The sequence below is a fragment of the Camelus ferus genome, chromosome X (genome assembly GCF_009834535.1).
Source record: "Camelus ferus isolate YT-003-E chromosome X, BCGSAC_Cfer_1.0, whole genome shotgun sequence".
Lineage (NCBI taxonomy): Eukaryota > Metazoa > Chordata > Mammalia > Artiodactyla > Camelidae > Camelus > Camelus ferus.
In genome coordinates, this window is record NC_045732.1 from 42813736 (window position 1) to 42837057 (window position 23322).

Below are 23322 nucleotides of genomic sequence, written 5' to 3' on the forward strand. Positions count from 1 at the left end.
GGAGTGAAGGAAATAAACAATCAGAAGTGAGCTCAGGGAACCAATAGAATTTTAGGTGTAAGTTAGCCGCTTTAGAGGCAAAAAGTGGGATAAAGCCTCTGGGCCAGGGAACCAGACGCTAGTGGGAGGAGAGCAGCGGCCCTGCCTAGGGGTCCTGCCGGTCTTTTTATGGGGCTTCCCGCCTCATTAGTTTTCTTGCTTCTGATGTGTGCCGCCTGCTGGGTGAGGCTAGTCTAGAGGCTTGTTCAGGCTTCCTGGCTCAGCCTGCCCACTTGTGGGTGGAGCTGAGTCTTGACTGTCCGGTGTGTGGGGCTGTATCTAGAGGTGTGTGTAGAGGCGGCTGTGGGCTCAGAAAGTCTTTAGACAGCTTGTCAGCTGATGGGTAGGGATGTGTCCCCATCTAGTTAGTTGTTTGGCTTGAGGCATCCTATCACCAGATCTTACAGGCTATTGGGTGGGGCCAGGTCTTGCTGCTAATGACCCAAGAAAGATGTCACCCTCCAGAAAGGAGAATTCATGCAAGTGAATGCTCCTTGGTATGTCCACCACTGTGTCTATGTCCCCAGGGTAAGCCATAGCCATCCCTTGCCTCCCAAGGAGACCCTCCAACACCAGCAGGTAGGTCTGGCCCGGGCTCCTATGAAATTACTGCTTTTGCCCTTGGGTCCCAGTGCGTGTGAGATTTTGTGTGCATCCTTTAAGAGTGAAGTCTCATTTCCCCCAGTCCTGTAGGGCTCCTGCAGTTAAGCCCTGCTTGCCTTCAAAGCCAAATTCTCTGGGGGCTCCTTTTGCTGGTGCTGGACCCCCAAGCTGGGGAGCTTGATGTGAGGCTCAGAACTCTCACTCCTGTGGGTGAACCTCTGCAATATAATTGTTCTCCAGTTTGTGGGTCACTCACCCAGGGGTATGGGACTTGATTATATCATGAGTCCACCCCTCCTACCTATCTTGTTATGGTTTTTTTCTGTATGTCTTTAGTTATGGAAGATCTGTTCTGATAGGTTCCAGTCTTTTTCATCAAAGGTTGTTCTGTGGTTAGTTGTGATTTTGTTGTGTTCATGAGAGGAGATGGGCTCCAGCTCCTTCTACTCTACCGTCTTGGCTGCCAGCCCAAATTGATTCCTATGAGGTTTAAAGTTAACTATCAGTCATCCTAGTCCCTCAGTGTGCCTATGTAAGGGGCTGTCAGCTAGTTGTTTCCATATCTGCAATTTCCCTGGTACTCTGCAAAATAATCTTGGTGTTCTTGGTGTATCATTTTGTTTCTACTTTATGTGTCTTGTAAGTTACAGGAGGCAGTTTCTCTTTCATGTTCTTCAAGTCCTGATAGAGCCAAGGGTTGTTTTCTCTGTCTAATACAATGTGTCAATAAAAACATCTTCTAGGAGATTTTATTATTCATGGTTCCTCGGAAAATAAAATCTAAGTAGTAAGAACACAAGTGCAACATTGCAACAAATTTCCAGTCCTGCCCCACAAGGAGTTTGCTGCCCCTTAGCACCTCAAATATGGAAATTATGGAGAAAGCATTGCTCCTCTGGGAGACATTGTTGGGGCAGAGGTGAAAAGAACCCATGATATCCCTTCAATGGACGAGCTACTGGACATTCTTCAAAACCCAGCTCACATACCTCCTTTGGGAAGCCCTCTCTGACAGTGGTGGGAGACTCCACTGATAGCCCTTCTGACCCAGCAGGTCCTATTTGAAAGGACCTAGCTCTGAGCTCTGGTGTTTTCTATATCTTCATGCCCTCAGACCAATCACATTGTTTTTGGGCCCCAGTTCAACATTCTGGACAGGATAGGGCCGGGCTCTGTGATTACCCAATAGTAGTGTGAATTTTTTTTCCATTACAAAGCTGAGTGTAAAATTAAGCTACTATTCCCTTCTATCTACTGACACATGTTAATGGTTGTGGCTGTTGGTCCAAAGGTTCCTGCTCAGTAAATGCTGTAAAACATTTTTCGCCTACACAAGGAAGGCATGCAAGACATGACTGATCAGAAGACTGTGGTTATTACTCCTTTGCATCTACTGTAGGACAAAGAGGTGCTCGTTATTATGTCCTTAATTGCAGGTATGAAAATATTCTGACCTTGCATTCTTCCTGGTTTCAGCTGGATGCTCACATAAATATGAAGGTTGGAGACTAGCCTGCTCCAGAATGCAGGAGAGTCAGTGGTAGAGTTTAAAAGGAAACTCTGTTCTTCCTAATTAAAGTGGCAGTCCCCCAGCATTTCCAGTTCACATCACTCTGTCCTATCCAGCCACCTTTAGAGTTATCACCTTTTAACAAACAATGTTTATTGCCTCTCTTCTCCACTAGGATGCTAGGGACTTGGGGGCTGTTTTGTTTTACCAAACATCAAGTACCAAGAGCAGTGACTGGTGATCAATAAATATTTGATGAATGAACAAATAGGGTGTTACATACTTAGACATTCTACGTCTCTAGTATTTCCTGTGTTACTCATACCAAGTCAGTTTTATAATTAGTCATGCCATCCTGCCTGCAGAGTCTTTTGGAAGGATAATTAATCTTTTAAGAAAATGAATCCAGTCTATGTGTGTTACTGCTCTTCCCATGTGGGATAAAGATACTAAAAATAAAGCAGTTGATTACTCCACATATGTGAGAAGCAGAAATCACTTTAGTATCAGTACAAAGACACGAGCAAACAGTAGATGAATAATGTATCTGTAATTTCCAATAAACAGGAAGGCTGTGAAGAAAATGAAAGCATGGCGAGGAGCTAGAGAGTTTGGTAAGTTAGGAAAGAAAAATATCTGAAGAAAGACATTTGAGCAGGTGCATAAATGGTGTGATGGAGTGAGCCTTGCAGAAGGGGCACTTTGGCGGTGGCCACGGTAAGAGTCAGGACCATGAAGCTCCTGCCTCCCTGCTCATCCCACCCCGGGGAGGCATCTCTGGGCTGCGGCCATAGATTTTCTTACCCCGTTCAAGGAAGGGACAGCACTTTTCTCCATGAAGACTTTTCTCTTTTTACATTTAGATATTTATCTAACAGTTTAATTCTCCCAATTAACTTCAATATTAAGTTAGTTTTAATAATATAGTTAGCACTTGTGCACCTACCACCCAAAAGAAAAGGTATGGCCTTGACAATAATCTCCCTCTAGCCACGTGTTCCCCCAATTCATTGCCCTGCCTGCCCTCAACGGAGGTAACCACCATCCTAAATCCCAAGTTCATCCACTTTTGATATCCTTTTTGTATAATTTTACCGCAACTATACAAAATCCTAAACAGTTCATGTTCTTTATATTAGTAGCTTTTAATTTTATAAAAGTGTGTTATGCTTTCTATACTATTTTTGGGAATCACGGGTATTTTCCCTTAAATTCATCCTTATTGTTGGTTACTGATCTAGTTCATTCATTTTGATGCCTGTTGATGAACATCCATTTTTGTTTCCAGGTTTTGCTGTCATGAACAGGGTACCATGCATGCTCTAGGTTTCTAGGTTGAAAGTGATCCTCTTGGATATATTCCCTAAGAGGGGGCTGGCTAGATTGTGAGGTATGTAAATATTCACGGTAGGAGGAAATTCCAACTATTTTCTAAGGTGGTTACACTGGTTTATATTCCTTCAACAGGGCAAAAAGTTCCTGTGGGTGTACATCTGCTCCACCACTTTGGATTGTCAGACTTAAATTTTGGCAAATTGAATGAGTATAAAGTATCATCTCATCCTGTGCTGATTTGTATTTCCCTGAGAACTGAAGACTTGGAACATCTCTTCATATGTTTATTGGCTCTTTCTTTCTTCTCTGAAATAGTCTAAAAGACCTAGTTTTAAAAAAATTTTTAACTTTATTTTTTATTGAAGTGTAGTTGACTTACAATGTTAGTTTCAGGTGTACAGCAAAGCAATTCCATTATACATAAATATATATACCTATATTTTCAGATTCTTTTCCATTATAGCTTATGACAAGAAACTGAATATGGTTCCCTGTGCTATACAGTAATAGACCTATTTTTTAAAAAAACGTAACCATAGTACTATTATGACACTCAACATTAACAATGATTCCTGGTCCTCTATTACACATGTATGTGTGCCAAATGTGCTTCCACTGCTTCCATTTCTTCTTTCATTTATTCATTCAACAAACACCCAGACCAGGGCTCTAGGCGTAGAAAGAGAATCTGGGATAATTAGAGAGTCCAACACTCTAAGAAATTAAAAGCTAGCTCAAAGTTTTTATAATCTGCTCTGCCCTTCATCAGGCTGGGAGAACAGACACAGATAAAGACAGATGCAAAATTAACAGGAAACATTATTTCTCCCAAGGATGTCCTGTAGCTGTAATGCCATAAAAACTCCTACTTTGTGGGACTACTGCTTTTTCAGTCACTGAGAAACTGTGTTCTCTACAATCATAGACTATCAGAAGCTGCTGTGTGAAATGGTAACAGTACAAATAAAATATCCCACTCTTGCTAGAGATTGTTAAGTCACTTAGACACAAAAGAGCAGCTAAGATTTCCAGCCCAGGCAGAGAGAAGGGGTATCTAGACACAAAATTCTATATCTATCTTAACTTTATTGTTTCCAATGAAACAGGATTCTGGGTTCACTTTACCGTCCACATACAGCCCTGCTTTGCTTTGAGTTTACCAAATGCTGCTTCATTTACATTTCATCGGAACGTCCCCATTCCTCAGAATCCAATAATAACTTTATTTTTTCCTTTGTTTAGTGAGCCACTACACGGTTCCTCTGGTGTATGGTCTCCCTCATTGACTGACAGATCTGTCAGACTGAAAATTAGTCCCAGATGGTCTTAGGCTGATTGGAGTAGGACACCTTTACATTCCAGATTATTCAACTGAGGCCCAGAGGGGATGTGACTGGACTGAGAGCATCCAGCAAGTGCATGCCTGAGCCCTTCAAAATGTTAGAGCATGCAGATAGCTAGATATGAGCACAGAAAGGGGGGTGCAGGCCAAATGGCAGGGATTGGGCAAAAAGGAGGGGCATGGGGCCAAATGCAGAAAACCATACATGTAAATAACAGGGGGTCCCTGGGCAGACATAGAAAAGCAGGAACATCTGGGCTGATAAACGGTCACACATTTTGGGGTGACAAGTGCCTGGAGGCCTACAAAGAAAGGTGGGAAAAGGCAGGACTCTCCAGTGTTTCCAATGAATTTAAATAAAATTTAATAAATTTCAATAAAATTAGCCTTACAGGTTAGAAGTACACATCATGCACTGACACCATGACACTTCAGATTCAGACTAAGGACAAAAATCCCTCCTCCCCTCGGGAAGGTGGAGTTGGGATGAAAATCAGGGAATAAGACCCCAAACCCTTCCTTCCCCAATGAATATACTGCCCATTCATTTTTACATTCTGTGTAACCAACTTACCAAAAAACCCCAGCACAGCTGCTCACCTGAGCCTGCCCGCTCTCCCCTGGAGAGTGTACTATCCATCCCTTAATAAATCCCCGCTTTCTTAACCTCCGTGTCTCATCTCTGAATTCTTTCTGGGATGAGGTAAGAACCAAATCACTGGCAACAAAAATACTTTCTTCACTTGAGGATTCAGAAAGGCCTTCAGTGGGGCACAGAGCCTTCTATCTCTGTCAGGAGGCCTTCCTGGTGGAGGAGATATCTGAACTCGGTTTTGAAGGATAAGTAGGCATTCCCAGGTGAAGGGCGGCACACCTTCTTCCCCTTCTGCCCAGTGACCTCTCCCAGGAGGGCAGGAGCATCTCCAGAATCTCCACATTGGTGGTGATAAGGGGCAGCAAACTGGTTCAAGGGCAGAATTAGTCTAGCCTTAAAGCTACATTTGCAAAGTAAGGGCCTTATTACTACATAGATTTTATTTTCTGGGAAAATAAAAATAATAAAATCTCCTAAAGACATTTTTAAAGACGTTGCGTTAAAGTAAGGAAAAATAAAAATCATTATTAATATATATTTTTATTTTAGCTGAGGTAGCCAGAGTAGGAGATAATGTAGATTATGGGAACATCCAAATCCCACAGCCAAACCCCACAAGCCCAGCAGAGGGGAAACTTAACACTGACTTCTCTCCTTTTCACCCCCAGTGCTGTATCCTAGGAGGGCTTGCAGGTCCCTGATTTCTTCCCTTTCTTTCCTCGTGGTATGTTCCAGGAGAGGCCTGCAACCAGTCTGACTTCTCCCTTCTCATCCTTCGCTATCTGCCACGAGACAGCAGCCACTCTGCGTCTTTCCAGAGGCCCCTCAGCTTCTCTGAAATTATTACACAGATCCATTGGGTACAGATCCAGAGACCCCTCCTCCAGGAAGCCCGCCCAGAGATAAGTCCCCACCCCTGTGAGACAGCTCCACTGCTCTGCAAAGTGAGTTTAGACGCTTCCTCACCCTCTGTACGGAATGGACATTCCTCCAACATGGCGTGCCCCGTGGGGAAGCGCGACCTGGGCGCGGCCATGTTCCCCGCCTGACTACGGCGGCCGAGAGGCACCAGATGCCCCAAAACACCGACTCCGTAATGACTCCATGTTGACTCTTGGCTGGCGATGGCTTCTAATGTGATTGTGCGCATGTGCAGAGCCACGCCCCTCAGGGCGAAGCCCCAAATCCCGAGAAGGGGCGGTGCTAGAGGTGGTGACCGGAAGCGGCTGCGGTTTTCAGCCGCGGTTTGATAGTTGTTGTCAAGAGGATCTCAGTGCGTTTGCCGGAGGGATGTGGAGGTGATGGGGACCCGGGGAGGGTGAGTGTTGGGGAATTCTGTGTGGTCAGTGATGCTTCTCCGAATGTAGTTGGGTGATTCGCTCGTTATTTTTCAGGCTTTCCTCTTATCTCATATCAACGTTAAGGTCTTAAAGTTCACTCTGAGACCCACAAGATTTGGTTCATTACGTTCTAAGTGTTTTCTCAGAGTTGATCATTTTTCTTTTGCCCATGAATTATTTGGAAGTACATTTTCATTTTACGAAAGTTTATCTTTTTACTAGACTTCTAACCTTAGTGTTCTGTGGTCAGAAATATGTCTACATGAAGCTCATTCCTTGAAATCTGAGGGGACTCATGGCCTAGTCCTTGGTAAATTTTTAATACATGTTCCATGTCTAATTCGAAAATAATATTTAATTGTTCAGTTGTCAACTGTGTTATACAAAATTTGTACTCTTTTTTGTCTGTTTATCCTATTACAGAGAAAGGAGAGATTCGTCTCCACTGTGATAGTGATTTGTTCATTTCTCCTTCCTCGTGACCATGATCCATTCTGAGTTAAGTTTTGTATAAAGTGTGAGACTTAGATCGATGTCCATTTTTTTTCGGATATCCAATTACTCAAACACCGTTTGTTAAAAAGACTGTATTTCCTCCACTTACTTGTTCTGCACCTTTGTGAAAAATAAATGGGCTGTACTTTTGTGGGGCTGTTTCTAGGTTCCCTATTTTGTTCCATTGATCTATGTGTCTGTTTACTTTTATCATGAATGTGTGTTGAGTTTTGTCAATACTGTATGAATTTATATGATCCTGTGATTTTTTTCTACTTTACCTTGTTAATATGGGGGAATACACTGATTTTTGAATATTGAACCAGCCTTACACTCCTGGAATAAATCTCACTTTGTTGTGGTGTGCAATTCTTTTTTCTATACTGCAGGAGTTGATTAGCTAATAGTTTTTCTTTGAGCATTTTTGTGCCTAAGTTCATGAGAGATGTTGGTCTATAATTTTCTTTTTTTGTACCATCTTTGGTTTTAGTATTAGGGTAATACTGGTCTCATAGAATGAGTCAGGAAGTGTTCTCTCCCCTTCTGCTTTGTGGAAGAGATTGTGTAGAACGATGCTATTTTTTCTTTAAATGTTTGCTGGAATTCTCCTGTGAAACCATCTGGGCCTGGAAATTTCCTTTTGGAAGTTTTTTGATTATGGCTCCAATTTCTGTGGTAGTTAAATGACTATTCAGGTTATCTAATATCTTCTCAGAGTATCTATGTATTTAATAGTAGGTAATTTGTAGGAGTCTGTGTTTTGTGAGGAATTGGAGTATTTCATCCAAGTTGTTAATTTACATGCATAAGGTAGTTTGTGGTATCCCCTTTTCTTTTAATAGTTGCAGGATCTATAGTTATATCTCCTGTTTCATTTCTGATGTTGGTAATCTGTGTCTTCTCTCTTTTCATCTTTGTCAGTCTTGCTAGAGGATTACCAATTTTATCAATCTTCTCAAAGAACCAGCTGTTTGGTTTCATTGATTTATCTCTGTTGTTTTTCTGTTTTCAATTTCACTGATTTTGCTCTTATGTTTATTCCTTCCTTCCTTCTTGCTTTGGGTTTACTTTGCCCTTCTTTTTCTAGTATCCTGTGGTGGGAGCTTACCTTATTGATTTCATTCCTTAATTCTTTTCTAATGTAAACATTTAGGATTGTAAGTTTCCCTCTCAATACTGCTTTATCTGCATCCTGCAAATTTTGATATGTTGCATTTCATTTTGATGCATTACTTTTTAATTTCCCTTGAGACTTCCTCTTTGATCCATGGATCATATACAAATGTTTTGTTTAATTTCCAAATGTTTGGAGACTTTCCCATGAACTTTCTCTTATTGATTTCTAGTTTGAAGCTATTATAGTCAAAGAACATACGCTGTGTGATTTCAATTTGTTGAGGTTTGTTTTATGCCCCGGGGTAAGGCATGTCTTGGAGAATGTTGCACAGGTAATTGAAGAGAATGTGTATCCTATTTGTCTGGAGTAGGGTGGGTATGTTCAGTTAGTTTGACTTTTTTTTTTTTTTGGTCTTTTGATTAACAGGAGTAGGCTTTTCTTAGAGCTTTTTTTGTCTGTGCCTTTTGATGGCTCTGAGTTATAAGCTTCTCTAGTGCCCTGTTTGTGATATATGGGAGGGAAAATGAAGGGAATTCACCACTGTGTTGTGAGATCTGTAGACTCGCCACCTTCCCTTTCTACTTTTCAGAGTCTTTCCATTTGTATTTGTTGTGTTATGTCATTTTACTTCTGGGTCTCTTCTACATTCATTATTCTCGTCTATCTGTTTTTTCCTGTATTAATTTTGTTAATTTACATTTTGCTGGGGAAGCACCTGTTTCTCATAAATATTAAATACGTTGCTGTACAGTTATGCGTAATATCCCACAATAACTACTTCGAAACACTGCCTCATCTGGAAAAGATTTTCTCTCTCTCTCTCTCTCTCTCTATATATATATATATATATCTGTGTGTCTTTTTATATATATATGCACACACACATATATACACACATACATACATACACACACACACATACGTACATATGTATGTTTTTTAACCCTTCTGTATTTCATTTGCTAGGGCATTATCTATGACATTGTTCATTTTAAAGGACCAGCTCTTTGTTTTCTTTAAACCCCTATTGTTACATTTATTTGATTTATCTAAGGTTTTTATTATTAGCTTCTTTTCTTTTTTTTCTTTTATTGAGTTATAGTCCGTTTACAATGTTGTGTCAGTTTCTGGTGTACAGCACAATTCTTCAGTCATACATGAATATACATATATTCATTTTCATATTCTCTTTCACTGTGAGCTACTACAAGATATTGAATATAGTTCCCTGTGCTATACAGTAGAAACTTGTTATCTGTTTTATATATACCAGTCAGTATTTGCAAACTCGAACTCCCAGTCTATCCCTTCCCACCCCCCTCCTCCCTCCCCACTGGCAACCACAAGTCTGTATTCTATGTCTGTGAGTCTGTTTCTGTTTTATACATAAGTTCATTTGTCTCTTTTTTAAAGGTTTTAATTAATCACTACTGCTTAATTTTGTTTTTCCTACTTCTGATGATTTTGGTTGAACACATAATTCTTTTTTGGGGGTTTTATTTCTTTATTTACTTACTGTATAAAACATTTAATTTAGTGGCCTTTGGGTGGGGGGAATTTGATACATCACCAGTGTATTACAGCGGAGCCGTTAATCTTGTAGCTTCATCAACATTAGCGGGTTCATTTTTATGACACTGCTGAGGTGTCAGCTGTTTCTGCAGAGGTTCAAGAGAAGGGCCTTTTGAGAAATGTGCAAATGCCTTTTGTGTATCTGCAAAAGCTTTGTTCGCTCTATTAACTTTTTCATCACACACATCATATACATAAGAAGTGTTTATCTTCAGAAGATTAGTGGTAAACTGGTTTGGCTTTATTTTTAACCTTAACGTTTTTTGGCTGGTTATATGGAAAACATTCCTGGACCTCTGCCCTCTTAGTTTGTTCTTGGCCATTGTCTTCCATACCCTCTGCTGCTGCTCAAGCTCCAGGTGATGCCGTCTGCACCTGTTGTATTTGTTTTTAATTAGAAGTAAAGCCATTTGAAGCCATGCATTTCACTCTGTGTACAACTTTAGCATGTTCCATGGCTATGGGTGAAAACTGTGTAGCTTCTGTATTGATTTCTGACTTTGATCCTGGGTTATTTAGGAAAGTGTTTCTTTTCTTTTAAAACAGATTTATTTATTTAGATATATAGAACAGGTTTATTCAGATATATTCACTACTGTAAATTCACCCTTCTAAAATATACAATTCCGTGGTTTTTAGTACATCCACAGAGTTGTGCGATGATCACCACAGTCTAATTTTAGAACATTTTCAACGTGCCAGAAAGAAACCTTGTGCACGTTCGCAGACATCCATCATTCATTCCACCCCGCACCCCTAGCCCTAGGCAACTTCTGGTCAGTTTTCTGTCTCTTATGTATTTGCCTATTCTGACATTTCATATAAGTGGAATCATAAAATATATGGTCTTTCGTGACTGGCTTCTTTCATGTAAGATAATGATTTCAAGGTATAAAATAAAATGAAAGGTATGAACAAGTTAAATTTTAAACACTTCAAGATGATGTGCCAAAGAACAACACAGAGGTGACATGATTGTTGTGCAAATTAAATGAGGGACCTCCTTCGACACATTACATGATTCCCTGTAATAACAATACTTGCTAATATGAATTAAATGTTCACCTGGGCCAATCTGGTGCTAAAAGTAGCTAAAAGTTGGCAGAGCTAAAATTTAAGCCTTTATTAATTTTAGTCTAAATCTCATGATCTCACTCATATTCCAACTTGATGAATAACTCCAATAGGTGTTGGCCTGGCTTTATCTACTCCACAGTATCCAGTGCCCTCCCAGGAAGCGTTTGTGGGGTGAACGCTGAGTGACTGACCATGTGGACACTGTCTTTCCAGGTTTCTTGGAGTCTCTGAGGAGCCGCTGGGTCAGACCCCGTAGTGAAGGCTACAGGATCTTCCTTCTGGCCCCAGGAGCTCTGGTTGAATCCACAGGTGCCCACCTATTCTTGGGCTCCTGGGAAGATCAGAATTGTCCACAAGAGAGCCTGAGAGCTGAGGCCCCGCGTGACCATGCCTGCCGATCAGAGCTCTCCTGGGCCATCCGTGGCCCTGACTACAGAGGGACCTGACAGCTCCTGTGAGGTAAGGAGGAGGAAGAGGCACCCAGTAGCAGGAATTCATCCAGAATGAAAGATAGTTGCATTATTTTAATTTGTATGACTTTTTTTTTTTAGCCAGGCAGCATAATCAGGATTTTTATGGTGGGTGATTCATTTCCTTCTGTGAATTTCCTTCTCTTCTCCTATCCATTGCTGATTTATTTATCTTAGCTTATGGATTTTTAAAGAGATTTTTTAAAAAAAATAAAGGTTAATAACCCTTTATCATTCTTGTATATTTTTGTGAATATTTTTGCCACCCTAATTTGAAATTAGTTTCTAGTTTTATTCACAAGTGGCAAAAGATGTCAGTTCTCTAAATCTTTAAAAATGTCTCTTCCCTGCTTTTTTTGTTTTTAAAAAATATATTTTATTGAAGTACAGTCAGTTTACAATGTTGTGTCAATTTCTGGTGTATAGCACAATGCTTCAGTCACATAGGAACATACACATGTTTGTTCTCATATTCTTCACCATAGGTTACTATAAGATGTTGAATGTGGTTCCCTGTGCTATACAGTATAAACTTGTTTTTTTTAATCTATTTTTTATATATAGTAGTTAGTATCTGCAAATCTCCCAACTCCCAATTTATACGTTCCCACCCCCTCCCCCCAACTGGTAACCATAAGTTTGTTTTCTCTTCCCTGCTTTTGTTTCTCTCAAATTCCAGCTCCCTAGAAGCAAGCACTCTTAATCTTTTTAATGGATTCTTTTTTTTTTTTTAGTTTTGGGCATTATCTATTGACTTTCCACTCTAGAAGGTGGATATTTAGCTTTTCCATGCATCCGCACTCACATACACATTTGTTTCTATCATTGTTTTGATCAAATCTACCATCAGTGTTTATTATCGTGTTTATAGGTGAGTCATGCAGTGTCCATGCTGTGGTTACTATTTCTGTACAACTTTTTCTTTTCCCTGGAATTAACCATTTTCTGGTTTAGTTGTTTCTTTGCTTTACTATATACATATCAATGATTCAACTCCAAATTCTTTCCAGCTGTTTAAGTCTCCTCTCTGTATATTCAAACATATTAGGTAATAATCATAGTGACTATAATTATAAACACTCATATAATATTTACTATGTGCCCAGCACTGTTACACACACACACTACATATGCTAACTCATCTCATAACGACCTCTAGAAGTAGATGCCATTGTTATGCCCATTTTATAGAGGGGAAAACTGGGGCATAGAGAGAAACTATTTGGCCCAAGTAAACACAGCTAGCGATAGGGGAGGCTATCTCAACTTTGGGCATCAGTGTCTTCTCCTGGTAATCTTTTTTTAATGGAGATACTGGGGATTGAGCCCAGGACCTTGTGCATGCCAAGCGTATGCTCTACCTCTGAGCTATACTCCACCCCTTATCAATGTCTTCTCTTTGAAGAAATCTCTCCTGGACCTTGTTGACTTGCTGAAGGCTGGTCTGGTTGACCTCTCAGCTTCACACACAGCTATGACCTTGGAGTCTTCTGTTTGCCATTCCCCAGTAAATCCTTTTTACCTCTGTCTTGTGTCAGCTTCCCTTTCCTGGGGATCCTATGTCTTCCCTCCTGTTTCCTGTATCCTGTGTCTTCCTCTTTATTGGTTTACCCCCTCATTTTGTGGGAGCACATCCTCCAGTATATCCTTGAGAATGGATGTGTGACAGGTGGACTTTATGAAGCTTTGCATGTCTGAAACTGTCATGTAAAGTATATTCACATAATATATGTAATTGTATAAATACATTTATAGAAATCAAAAAGTAATAAATGCCATGGAAATATATTTATTTGACCCTGACACTAAATTTATCTTTTTGGCTGGTATAGAATTCTAGTTTGGAAATCATTTTTGTGCCGAGTTTTACAAGCCTGTTTCTAGTCTAGTTCTTTTCTATTCACACATACATTTTGTCTGCTTTTTAAAAACTTGTTGATCCTCCATCTTTAAAATTCTTCGTTCTGCTGATTTCCAGTTCTCTTTCTTTCGCTCTCTTTTCTAGTAGTTAAAAAAAAAAAAAACCTTGCTCTCCCAAGTCTCCTGTGTCTCTCGTTAGTTAACACTGTTCTGTATTGTTGGAGGATGGAGGGAATGTACAGTGCCCACGAGACCAAACAATGAGGCAGGAAGCTCCATATAACCAATGGATCAGTTTATTATTATAGAGTAACTTACAGGGTGGGATCGGGTGGTCAGTGATCCGGAAGCATTCACAGCTGCGCTCTGCACAGGTGAGGGACCATTGGGACAATTTTATAGTTAACCTAGGGTATCAGGGTAGGTGCTTAGGAGCAGGAAATGCATTCCTAAGTCAGGATTTATGAACGGGTAACTAGTCTCATGGGCACTGGGAATACGTCAGTGAAGGTCTTCATTATTGTTTAGAGACTAACAGAGCATAGAGGCCACTGGACCTAACAATCATTAAACAATATCTATTAACTGCAAAGCCCTTGATGACAGAGAAGAGACTCACTACACAATACAGCCCTACGTAGGTTCAGTGGAAGGGCAGGAGGAACCGAACAAGCCCAAGGTGGCATCAGTTATGATAACCGCCATGCATCTGTTTATATTTTATTTTATTTTTTTACATTTTTTGTTGAGTTATAGTCATTTTACAATGTTGTGTCAAATTCCAGTGTAGAGCACAATTTTTCAGTTACACATGAAGATACATATATTCATTGTCACATTTTTTTTTTGCTGTGAGCCACCACAAGATCTTGTATATATTTCCCTGTGCTATACAGTATAATCTTGTTTATCTATTCTGCATATGCCTGTCAGTATCTACAAATTTTGAACTCCCAGTCTGTCCCTTCCCACCTCTCGCCCCCTTGGCAACCACAAATTTGTATTCTATGTCTATAAGTCTGTTTCTGTTTTGTATTTATGTTCACTTTTTTTTTTTAGATTCCACATATGAGCAATCTCATATGGTATTTTTCTTTCTCTTTCTGGCTTACTTCACTTAATGACATTCTCCGGGAACATCCATGTTGCTGCAAATGGTGTTATGTTGTTGGTTTTTATGGCTGAATAGTATTCCGTTGTATAAATATACCACTTCTTCTTTATCCAGTCATCTGTTGATGGACATTTAGGCTGTTTCCATGTCTTGGCTATTGTAAATAGTGCTGCTATGAACATTGGGGTGCAGGTGTCTATTTGAAGTAGGGTTCCTTCTGGATAGATGCCCAGGAGCAGGATTCCTGGGTCACATGGTAAGTCTATTCCTAGTCTTTTGAGGAATCTCCATACTGTTTTCTCTTTTCAGAATATTCCCTTGTAATAGTGTGCTATTTTTGTTTTATGGAGGCAGCGTCTTATCACTGTAAGGATGTTCGTATTAGTTTTTCAATTTAATTTTTAAATAATAATATAGACACGTGGCTCAAAAATGAAAGTTAAAATATATATAAAAATTTAAAATATAAAAGCTGTATAGTCTAAATTCGCTTACCCGTCTTTCCCCTATCTGTTCACTTCTCTTTAATACACATAACCAAATTAGTTTTCCTTGCATGAGTTTCTTTATGCAAATAAAAGCCACTGAGACCACATTCTTATTCTTCTCCTTTTAATTTCACAAAAAGAGGCCCACTTTCAAGTTTGGTGAAATAGACTATGAATTATAAACAATGTTGCCATGAACATTTTTGTTCATGTCTTGTAATGTACAGGTGTACACCCCTCTCTTGACCTGATACATAAGGGTAGAGTTAATGGGTCATAGATTAAGTCTATCTTTTTTATAGTAGTATTCTTATTTTTAACGAGGGTACTGAACATTGAACCCAGGACCTCATGCATGCTAACTATGCACTCTACCACTGAGCTATGCCCTCCCTGCTAAGCCTCTCTTTTAAAAAATGTTTCATGGTTAAATATAACATATATACAGAAAAGTGTGCAAAACAGACACATACAGCTCAGTGACTTTTCACTGTGTAGTTCTAGAAAGTGTCCATAGTCAGCATTCCAGAATCCCCCTACTCCCCAATATAACTTCTCTCCTGACTTTTATGATAATTACTTTCATTGAGAAGGAAGTCACAAGCAACAGAGTGGGAGAAGAGATAGACAACAGAGGACTTACACCCAGGATGGGTAAAGATCAACAAAACAATAAGAAAAAGCAGATGACCCAGTAGTCATGGGCCTTATTTGCATAGGAGTGTAACAAAAGAAGATATCTGAATGTCTAAGAAAAGTCTGAGATGGTACTCAGTCTCTTTAGTCGTTAGGGAAATGCAAAAGTTAGCCCACAATGTAACACCACTACACTCCCACCAGAATGGCTAAAATTAAGAAGACTGACAATGACAAGTGTTAGCGAGGATGAGGAGCCATATCAGCAGCTCATATGCTCATTTCAGCACATGTAACCAATCAGCACATGCAGCTGCTGATACATTAGCTCATATCAGCGGTTCATATGCTGCTGGTGGGAGTGTAGGTTGGCACAGTCTCTTTGGAAAACATTTTAGCCTTCTTCATCAAAGCATCCGGAGCTCATATGAAGAAATAGTTCTCCTAGGAAAATACCCAGGAGACATCCTTGGCTAATGTACCAGGACACATGTATAAATGCTGTAGCATTACTTGTAACAGCCAGAAAGTAGAAATAACTTAAATCCCCATCAGTAGTAGAATGAACATAAATTGAACATATTTCATGAAAGAATCCAGACACAAGATAATTTGTATGGTTTTAATTTATGTAAAGTTTTAAGACAAGCAAAATAAAACCATATTGTACAGGGGTGTATGGTTAGGTGGTTAAACTCAAAAGCAAGTGCTTACCATCAGAGGCAGGATTGTGGTTTCCATGATTGTTGGGGGAGCTGGGGGAGGCAGGGAAAGAGGCATGAGGAAGGCTTTTGGGCAAAGGGCTGGCAGTGGTCTATTTCCAGACCAGAGTGGGAATTAGGTAGGTATTTGCCTTGAGTAATTAGTTAAGCCAAATATTTATGTTTGATGAATTTTTGCATGAATTTTTATTTCATAAAAATCTTCTGAAAAGGAAAATAATGCACACCCTCCAGTTTTGACCCCAGTCTCCCATATACCCTTTCCAAGTGCAGCTGCAAACACACATACACACACACACACACGTGCACACACAACGTACACACACATACTCTGCTATATCCATTTTTGAACTTCCAACATTTTTCTCATTTAACCATAAATCTTGCTGATCATTAAATGACAGTAGATGTAATGAGTTGCCTCATCCTTTTTAAAGGATGAATCATATTCCATTATGTGGACATACCAAAATATAACCAGCCCCCTGTAAATAAACATTTAAGATATCCAGTCTTTTGCCATTACAAACGATGCTGCAATGTACATATTTCAGTTAACGCAAGAGGGAGTATATTGAAAGAGAAATTTCTGCAAATGGAGTTATCAGGACAAACGATATTTATGCATTGTCATTTTTGATAGATACAGCAAAATGACCTTCTTTGTGGGTTGTATCAGTTGTGTAAGAATGTCTGTTTTCACCATACCCAAGACAGAACAGTGTCTTGTCACATTCGTTTTTCTTTTTGGCCCATGTTATAGGCTAAAACATGGTAGGTATCTCAGTGCAGATTTAATGTGCATTTCCCTTATTATGGCTGAGACTGAATATTTATAATTGTGATTAAAGAGCTACTTATTTTTTCCTGAGCTGTTTTTAAAAGTTCCTTTGCCCATTTTTCTATTAGGTTGTTGCTGTTTATACATTGACAGTAGCTCTTTGTCCCAAATATTTCCCCTCAATTTCTCATTTGTCTTTTAAATGAAAATTCTGGCTTTTTCTCCCTGCATTTCGCCTAATTGTGCTCATCAGTTTTTTATGTCCTCCAAGTTTTGTTTCATAAGTAGAAGGCTTTCGCCATTGCTCAGCTATATTTGGAAAAATAAATGTCTGCACTTTCTTTTCAGTACTTTTGTGTTTTTAGTTTTGCTTTTACTTCTGTGACTATCTGGAGTTTTGGTTGTTGTAAGTCCTTAGCCAGGGCTCAGTCTTCATTTTCCTTAAAATGCCTACACATTTGTCTCAACACCATTTATTGAATAATCTATTCTTCCCCACTAAAATGCAACACTACATTAGTGTGTGTGAATATATATATATATATTCTAATGTATAACTGAGTATATTTATGGACCTTATCCTGTTCTATTGCTCTAATAGTCATAATCTTTATTATTCCAATGCCTCTGTATTTATAATTTATTCTTTCAGAGAATAGGGCTAAGTCTCTGATTACACTTCTTTTTCAGAAATTTACTGTTTTCTTGATTGTTTTATTTTCTGTACACAATTTGTAATCAGCTTACCAAAATTTTAAAATAATCCTCTTGTCAGTGAGTCTGCATTAAATTTATATTTTAATGTAGGGCCATTTGTCTCTTAATGATCATTCAGATTTACTATTAAAGAACAGGGTATGTCTGTGTTTTTTCAAGTAATCTTTGCATTTCCCATTAATGTGATAACGTTTTCTTCAAATATACTTGTGATATCAGTGCTTATTTCTATTATCTAAATGAAAAAATACAATGCAAATATATACAAATGTATATTGTTACAAATTGGAACCAAAATTGCAGTTATACACACAAGAGGTAGTTGGCGAGTGAGTGAAAGGAAAAATAAAAAATCCTGTGTTTCTCTTATTCTTGTGCAGAAGAAGGATATAGGCATTGATGGACCTTGTTAGAGAAACACGTGTATAGTTAATGGTCTTATGCTGCAATAGGTGAACAGAAGAATACAAATAGAATGGATAATTTTCAAATGAGCATTAAGTGGGGAAACACCAAAAATTTGATCTGTCAAGGAGATTAAAAGAGACCCAAAGAAATATATAAATATCAGAGATTAGTCCTAGTGTTATAGTAATTACACATTGTAAATGGGTTAAAATCATTCATTAAAAGAAACAGATTCTCAGATTAGATAGAAAAAACAACAACCAAAAACTTTCCAAGGTCCAGCATTATTTTATAAATATGAGTTACACTTAAAAGTAAAAAACCCAGAAAATGTGAAAGTAAAGGGATAGAAAATCATAGACTTGGCAAACAAGAACCAACAGAAATATGGGGCTGCATTTTCAATATCAGACCAGAGGGAACGGAAGGTAAAAACATCACAAGAGATGAAGGCAATGGTTCAAATGGTAAAATACTAAGATTTATAAAAATCATCAATACATTGATAGCTAACAATATACCCTTAAATTGTGTAAAATAAAAACTAGCAGAAATAGTTAACTCTACTGCTAGCTATTTTAACCCCTTGATCAAGCAAAAAATAATACTCTAAAGTTTTGCTGTATTAGAGTTTATAGTATTATGCAACTGCAGAGAATTCACTGAAAAAGTAAAAAGCTAGCAAAAATAAATCACATCTACAAACATTGAAATATTTTACATGAGTATGTTTTAAGGAGAAAACATAAATAATCTTATGAAATAAGTAGAGGATGTCTTAGCCAACTCGGGCCGCTATAACAAAATACGTTTGTCTAGCTGGCTTAAACAACACAGATTTGTTTTTCTCATGGTGCTGGGGTCTGGTCTTGGTGAGAGCCCTCTTCTTGGCTGCAGGCGGCTACCATCTAGCTAGCTACCATCTTGCTGTCTTCAGGTGATCTCTTTGTGCGTGGGCAGAGGGGGATTGCAGAGAGAGTGAGAGCAAACTGTGACATTTCTCCTTTTAAAAATTTGTTTATTTTTATTAATTTGTTGGGGGGGGCAATTAGGTTTGATTTATTTTTAGAGGGAGTGCTGGGAATTGAACCCAGGACCTCGTGCATGCTAAGCACATGCTCTACCACTTGAGCTATATCCTCTCCCACATGTTTCTCCTTATAAAGGCACCTATATGAAGGCCTCAGTCTAATCCCATCTTGAAATTGATTTTCTTCCGGCTGTTGCAATTGGGGAAACACCCCAGATCTGAAGATCGGACTGTGTCAGCTGGGTGGTTTGGCCTCGTACTTCCAAAGAGAGGAGGAGACAAGTCACAGTGTGGAGATTCACAGGTGGAGTTGTTTTGCAGTCAGAGGAAGTCTCAGACAGCTGAAAAGACAGTGTTTATCTCTGTGTCCAGCTTGTTTAGTTTCTTTTTTTTTTGTATTTTTCTCTATCATTTTTTAAAAAATTGAAGTATAGTCAATTTACAATGTGTCAATTTCTGGCGTACAGCGTAAAGTTTCAGTCATACATATACATACATGGGCACAAATTTCTAATCTCAGTTAATCATTCATGAGACAGAGAATGGGGAGTTGGAGAGCCTGTGTCTGGCTTCTCCACAGATTCAGGCAAAAGGAGAAAGGTCAGCATTTGACCTTGTCACCAGTAAAAAAGGGAGTCATTTGCACGTCCTATGGGGGTCACAGGAAAGAGTGGACAGCTAGGTTTATCTGAGTCACGTGGGAAGAATGATTCTGTGTCGTAAGGCATTTCTTGAAGAGGAACACAGACAGGTGGGGGGATTTCTTAGCTGTCACTGTTTTCAGGGCTCAGGTGAAGTTCATCATTGTCAAGGGTTCTGAGTCTTGTCTATATGAGTCTAGTCCTATATATATGTCTGTGCTACCAGCCACGTGGCATTCTTCTGCCCTACAGAATGATTGAGCAATGGCCAAGGGAAGGGGTTTAAGGAGACATTTGGAGGTGTTGACAGGTGTTTTGCGTGTGAAATGCAGGAGCTGGGGTCCTCCTTGCTGTTCCTTTTAGACTTCTCAAGATTAAGGGGAATGGTGATAACGTCCAGTTGCAGGTATTGGAGGATGTAACAGCCAGTGAAATGTAAGGTCCTTGCCACAGTTTGGGGGCGATATACCAGGGCATTTTCCTTTGTGAGGAAGGCTTCAGGGGTGGTTCTTAAAGACAAAGATCATGAATGTCCCTCCCTTTCCTGGACCTCCTGGAGTCTAAGGTGTTTCCTCTTCAGGTTCTGTGTTGTTGTGCATCCTCTCCTGACACAAAATCATTATGGCCCGTTCTAATAGCTATAAATTCACCTCCTCCCCACCATCTCCCAGTGATCTCCTACCAGTTCCCAGACCTTTCATCTGAATGGCCCATGTGGGTCACTGTAGGGGGACATAGTAAGCAGTGTACCGAACCAAATAATAATTATCTTTATGATCTAGAACAGTGTCAGTCCAACCAAACAATCCAGGTAGCTGAACCAGAATTAAATGTCAGTCTCTTAGGCTGCCTCCCTTCTGGCTGGGCTGCTGCCCAGAGGGTTACCAGCCAGGCTAGTCTGGGCTTGCTAGGTGAAAGAAAGATTATACCCAGGCATGTTCAATAGAGGATCCCAACTTGTCAAAATACGTCCATCTAACCCCTAACACCTTTTGTTGTGATCATTAATTACCCAGGGTGCAGCTGAAGCGAGATGATTCCTCTCTGGGGACAGACATTGTCATTGACCAAACTCCCTAACTAGGGTGTGCGGACCAGGTGGAGGTGAGAGTGGCAGATTCTGAAATCCTTTTGAATCCATTAAATTTTTTTTTTAAAGTGGAGATACTGGAGATTGAACCCAGGACCTCCCGAATGCCAAGCACACTGTCTGCCATTGAGCTATACCCCTACCCATCTCGAGTCCATTTTTGAGGAGGTCATTCCATCGCTCAGCAATACCAGATGCCGGTAGATGGTAGAGAGTGTGGAAGTCTTTTATCAAATACCTTGACTATCAGCCTATCATCACACAGCTTTTGCAATAAAAGGCGGACCATTTTCAGGCTGCCAATAAATAGTCCAGAAAGCTGAAAACCTGACACAGCTGAATTCTAAGAGCCACAATGGTGTGGCTGGAGTCAGCTGAACAGACTGAAACAGCTGCAGTTCAACCTGAAAAAATGTTGGCAATAGTGCAACAGTGGTGAAATCCCTGAGAGCAGGCTCTTAAGGTGTGAGGCGGTTTGCCAGGAGCAGACAGGCCCACACTTCATGCTATGTGCATCCCAGTGGGTCATCTTTTGGAAGGAGTCACAGTTTGGCATGCAATGGCAGCCTCTGCATCAGAAAGGTGGAGTCTTGTCATTTGTGCCCAATCCATGATGATGGCTGTGTTGACATGTCTATGGGACGATGGATGAAGAAAAGCAATAGCAGTAATCTGGGCACTGAAGGCTCCATCAGCAACCTGACTCCAGTCAGTGTCATCAGAGAATGGACCCTTACCATGGACACCTATGTGGGTGACCCAGACCATTCAATTAATAGCTGTGATTTGTTTCCACAGTCCATGATACCAAAGAGGCCTGTCCAATCCCAGCCTGTAGTCTTCTAAGTGGGAGTCTGCACAGCTGGACACTGGCAATAGCTCAAGAGTCAATAAATATCAAAGGGAACATTGGCCAGAATTGTAAGAAGAATAGCCTTGAGTTCTGCCTGCTGAGAGGAGCGCCTACATCCATTCTAAATTTTGCTAAGGTGGTGGGGAGAATAGCTCAGTGGTAGAGTGCATGCACGAGGTCCTGGGTTCAATCCCCAGTACCTCCATTTAAATAAAAAAAATTATTCTAAGGTCAAACAGCTGCATAGCCCAGTGGAAACTACTAGATTCCACCTTAGCCCAATCATTAGTGGATCAGGTCCAGGCACTTGAGGGATCATCTGTGAACTGAGGGCCCCGTTAAGCCCAGCAGCCTTGCTCCATGGTTTGCCGAATGGGAGATAAATTTTCCTCCAAAGAGTTAGCTGTCCTATTTTCACATAAAGCCAAGATGCTGCTGGAGCCAGCCCAGCTATGCTCTTGAATATACTCTTTCCTTTTGACAGGCGAGGCTTGTTGGGTCCTTCCCACCTCACTGGTGATTGAGTCTGAATTGACCTACCTCAAAATGGGACTGTCAGGCCTGGAGAGTTTGCAGGGCCTCCAGGGGTCAGGTGTTCAGTTTGGACAAGGGCCCAATAGCAAGCTAATAGCTGCTTTTCCCAAGGGGCTGTAGCTAGTAGCTGTGTAAGGAAGATTACAAAGGCGGTACCCCAAGGGGCTTTTCCGAGTGGAGGCTGCCTCCCTTTGCTAGTGGCCCCAGTAGGCAGCATCATCGGTTACACAGACTGGTAGCTCAGCAGGGTCGTTTAGGCTCTGGGGACCCCGAAGATAGGGAGCAGAAAATGCACCTCAGCTTGCCGGACAGCATCCTACGCTGTCTTTTGGTTTGTGCCCCACTCAAAGGACATTGTTTGTGGTTTGGCTAATATAAAGGATCAAGTAAGACATCCAGGAGAGGCACATTCTGTCTCCCATTCCCAGAGAGTCCAGTGTGATGCTGGGCTTCCTTTTTGGCGTGGGGTTCAAAGACATAGAAGTTTTTCATTGATTGCGAGAGGGATAGATTATTGTGAATCCACCCAGAGGTCCCAGACCCTTCCCTTGAATTTTGTCAGGGTTCACCAGCCACCTCTGATGGCAAAGGGGTGATGATACTGTGGGCGGAGCCATTGAGACCTAGCCTTCTCTCTAACCGAGAGGACTTTATCTGTATGCAGAGGGTAGGGGCAGTCTCACTAAAGCCTGACCCACTCACTGGCGTGAAACACCAAAGTACTCTCATCACCCCTGGGAGAGTACTGCCAATGTATATCAAAGGCCTTCCCACGTGAATACACATTGGTCTTGGTCCTTGGTGCCAAGAGCTTTGAAGGGGCTGAGATTTTACCCTCCTTAAGCTAACAAGCTGGCTCGCCACACTTTCAAGTATGTTGGCCGAGGTCATGAGACTTCCGAGCCAGTGATGGGAGACTTGACTGCTCACAGAAAAAGCAGTAGCCAGAGTCA

General features: G+C 40.4%; 2 protein-coding genes across 2 annotated transcripts in view; one reads left to right on the plus strand and one right to left on the minus strand.

The window, feature by feature from the left end:
- Nucleotides 1-6630: 6630 nt before the first annotated feature.
- The window catches only part of ZNF81 (zinc finger protein 81), a 64899-nt gene continuing 48207 nt past the window's right edge, over nt 6631-23322 (plus strand). Inside the window, exons 1-2 of the mRNA XM_014565204.2 lie at nt 6631-6742; nt 11239-11484. Of these exons, the coding sequence (XP_014420690.1) occupies nt 11413-11484 (72 nt within the window). The 5' untranslated portion in view covers nt 6631-6742; nt 11239-11412. The remainder of the gene's footprint in view (nt 6743-11238; nt 11485-23322) is intronic.
- LOC102508319 (ribosomal biogenesis factor-like) lies at nt 9938-10317 on the minus strand. Its single transcript, XM_014565202.2, has one exon. The coding sequence runs from the start codon at nt 10269-10271 to the stop codon at nt 9954-9956; it is 318 nt and encodes a 105-aa protein (XP_014420688.1). The 5' UTR covers nt 10272-10317; the 3' UTR covers nt 9938-9953.

What these genes read in the sequence shown, in the direction of transcription:
- LOC102508319 (XM_014565202.2), bottom strand. Translation starts at nt 10,271, where the DNA reads ATGGCCAAGAACAAACTAAGAGGGCAGAGGTCCAGGAATGTTTTCCAT.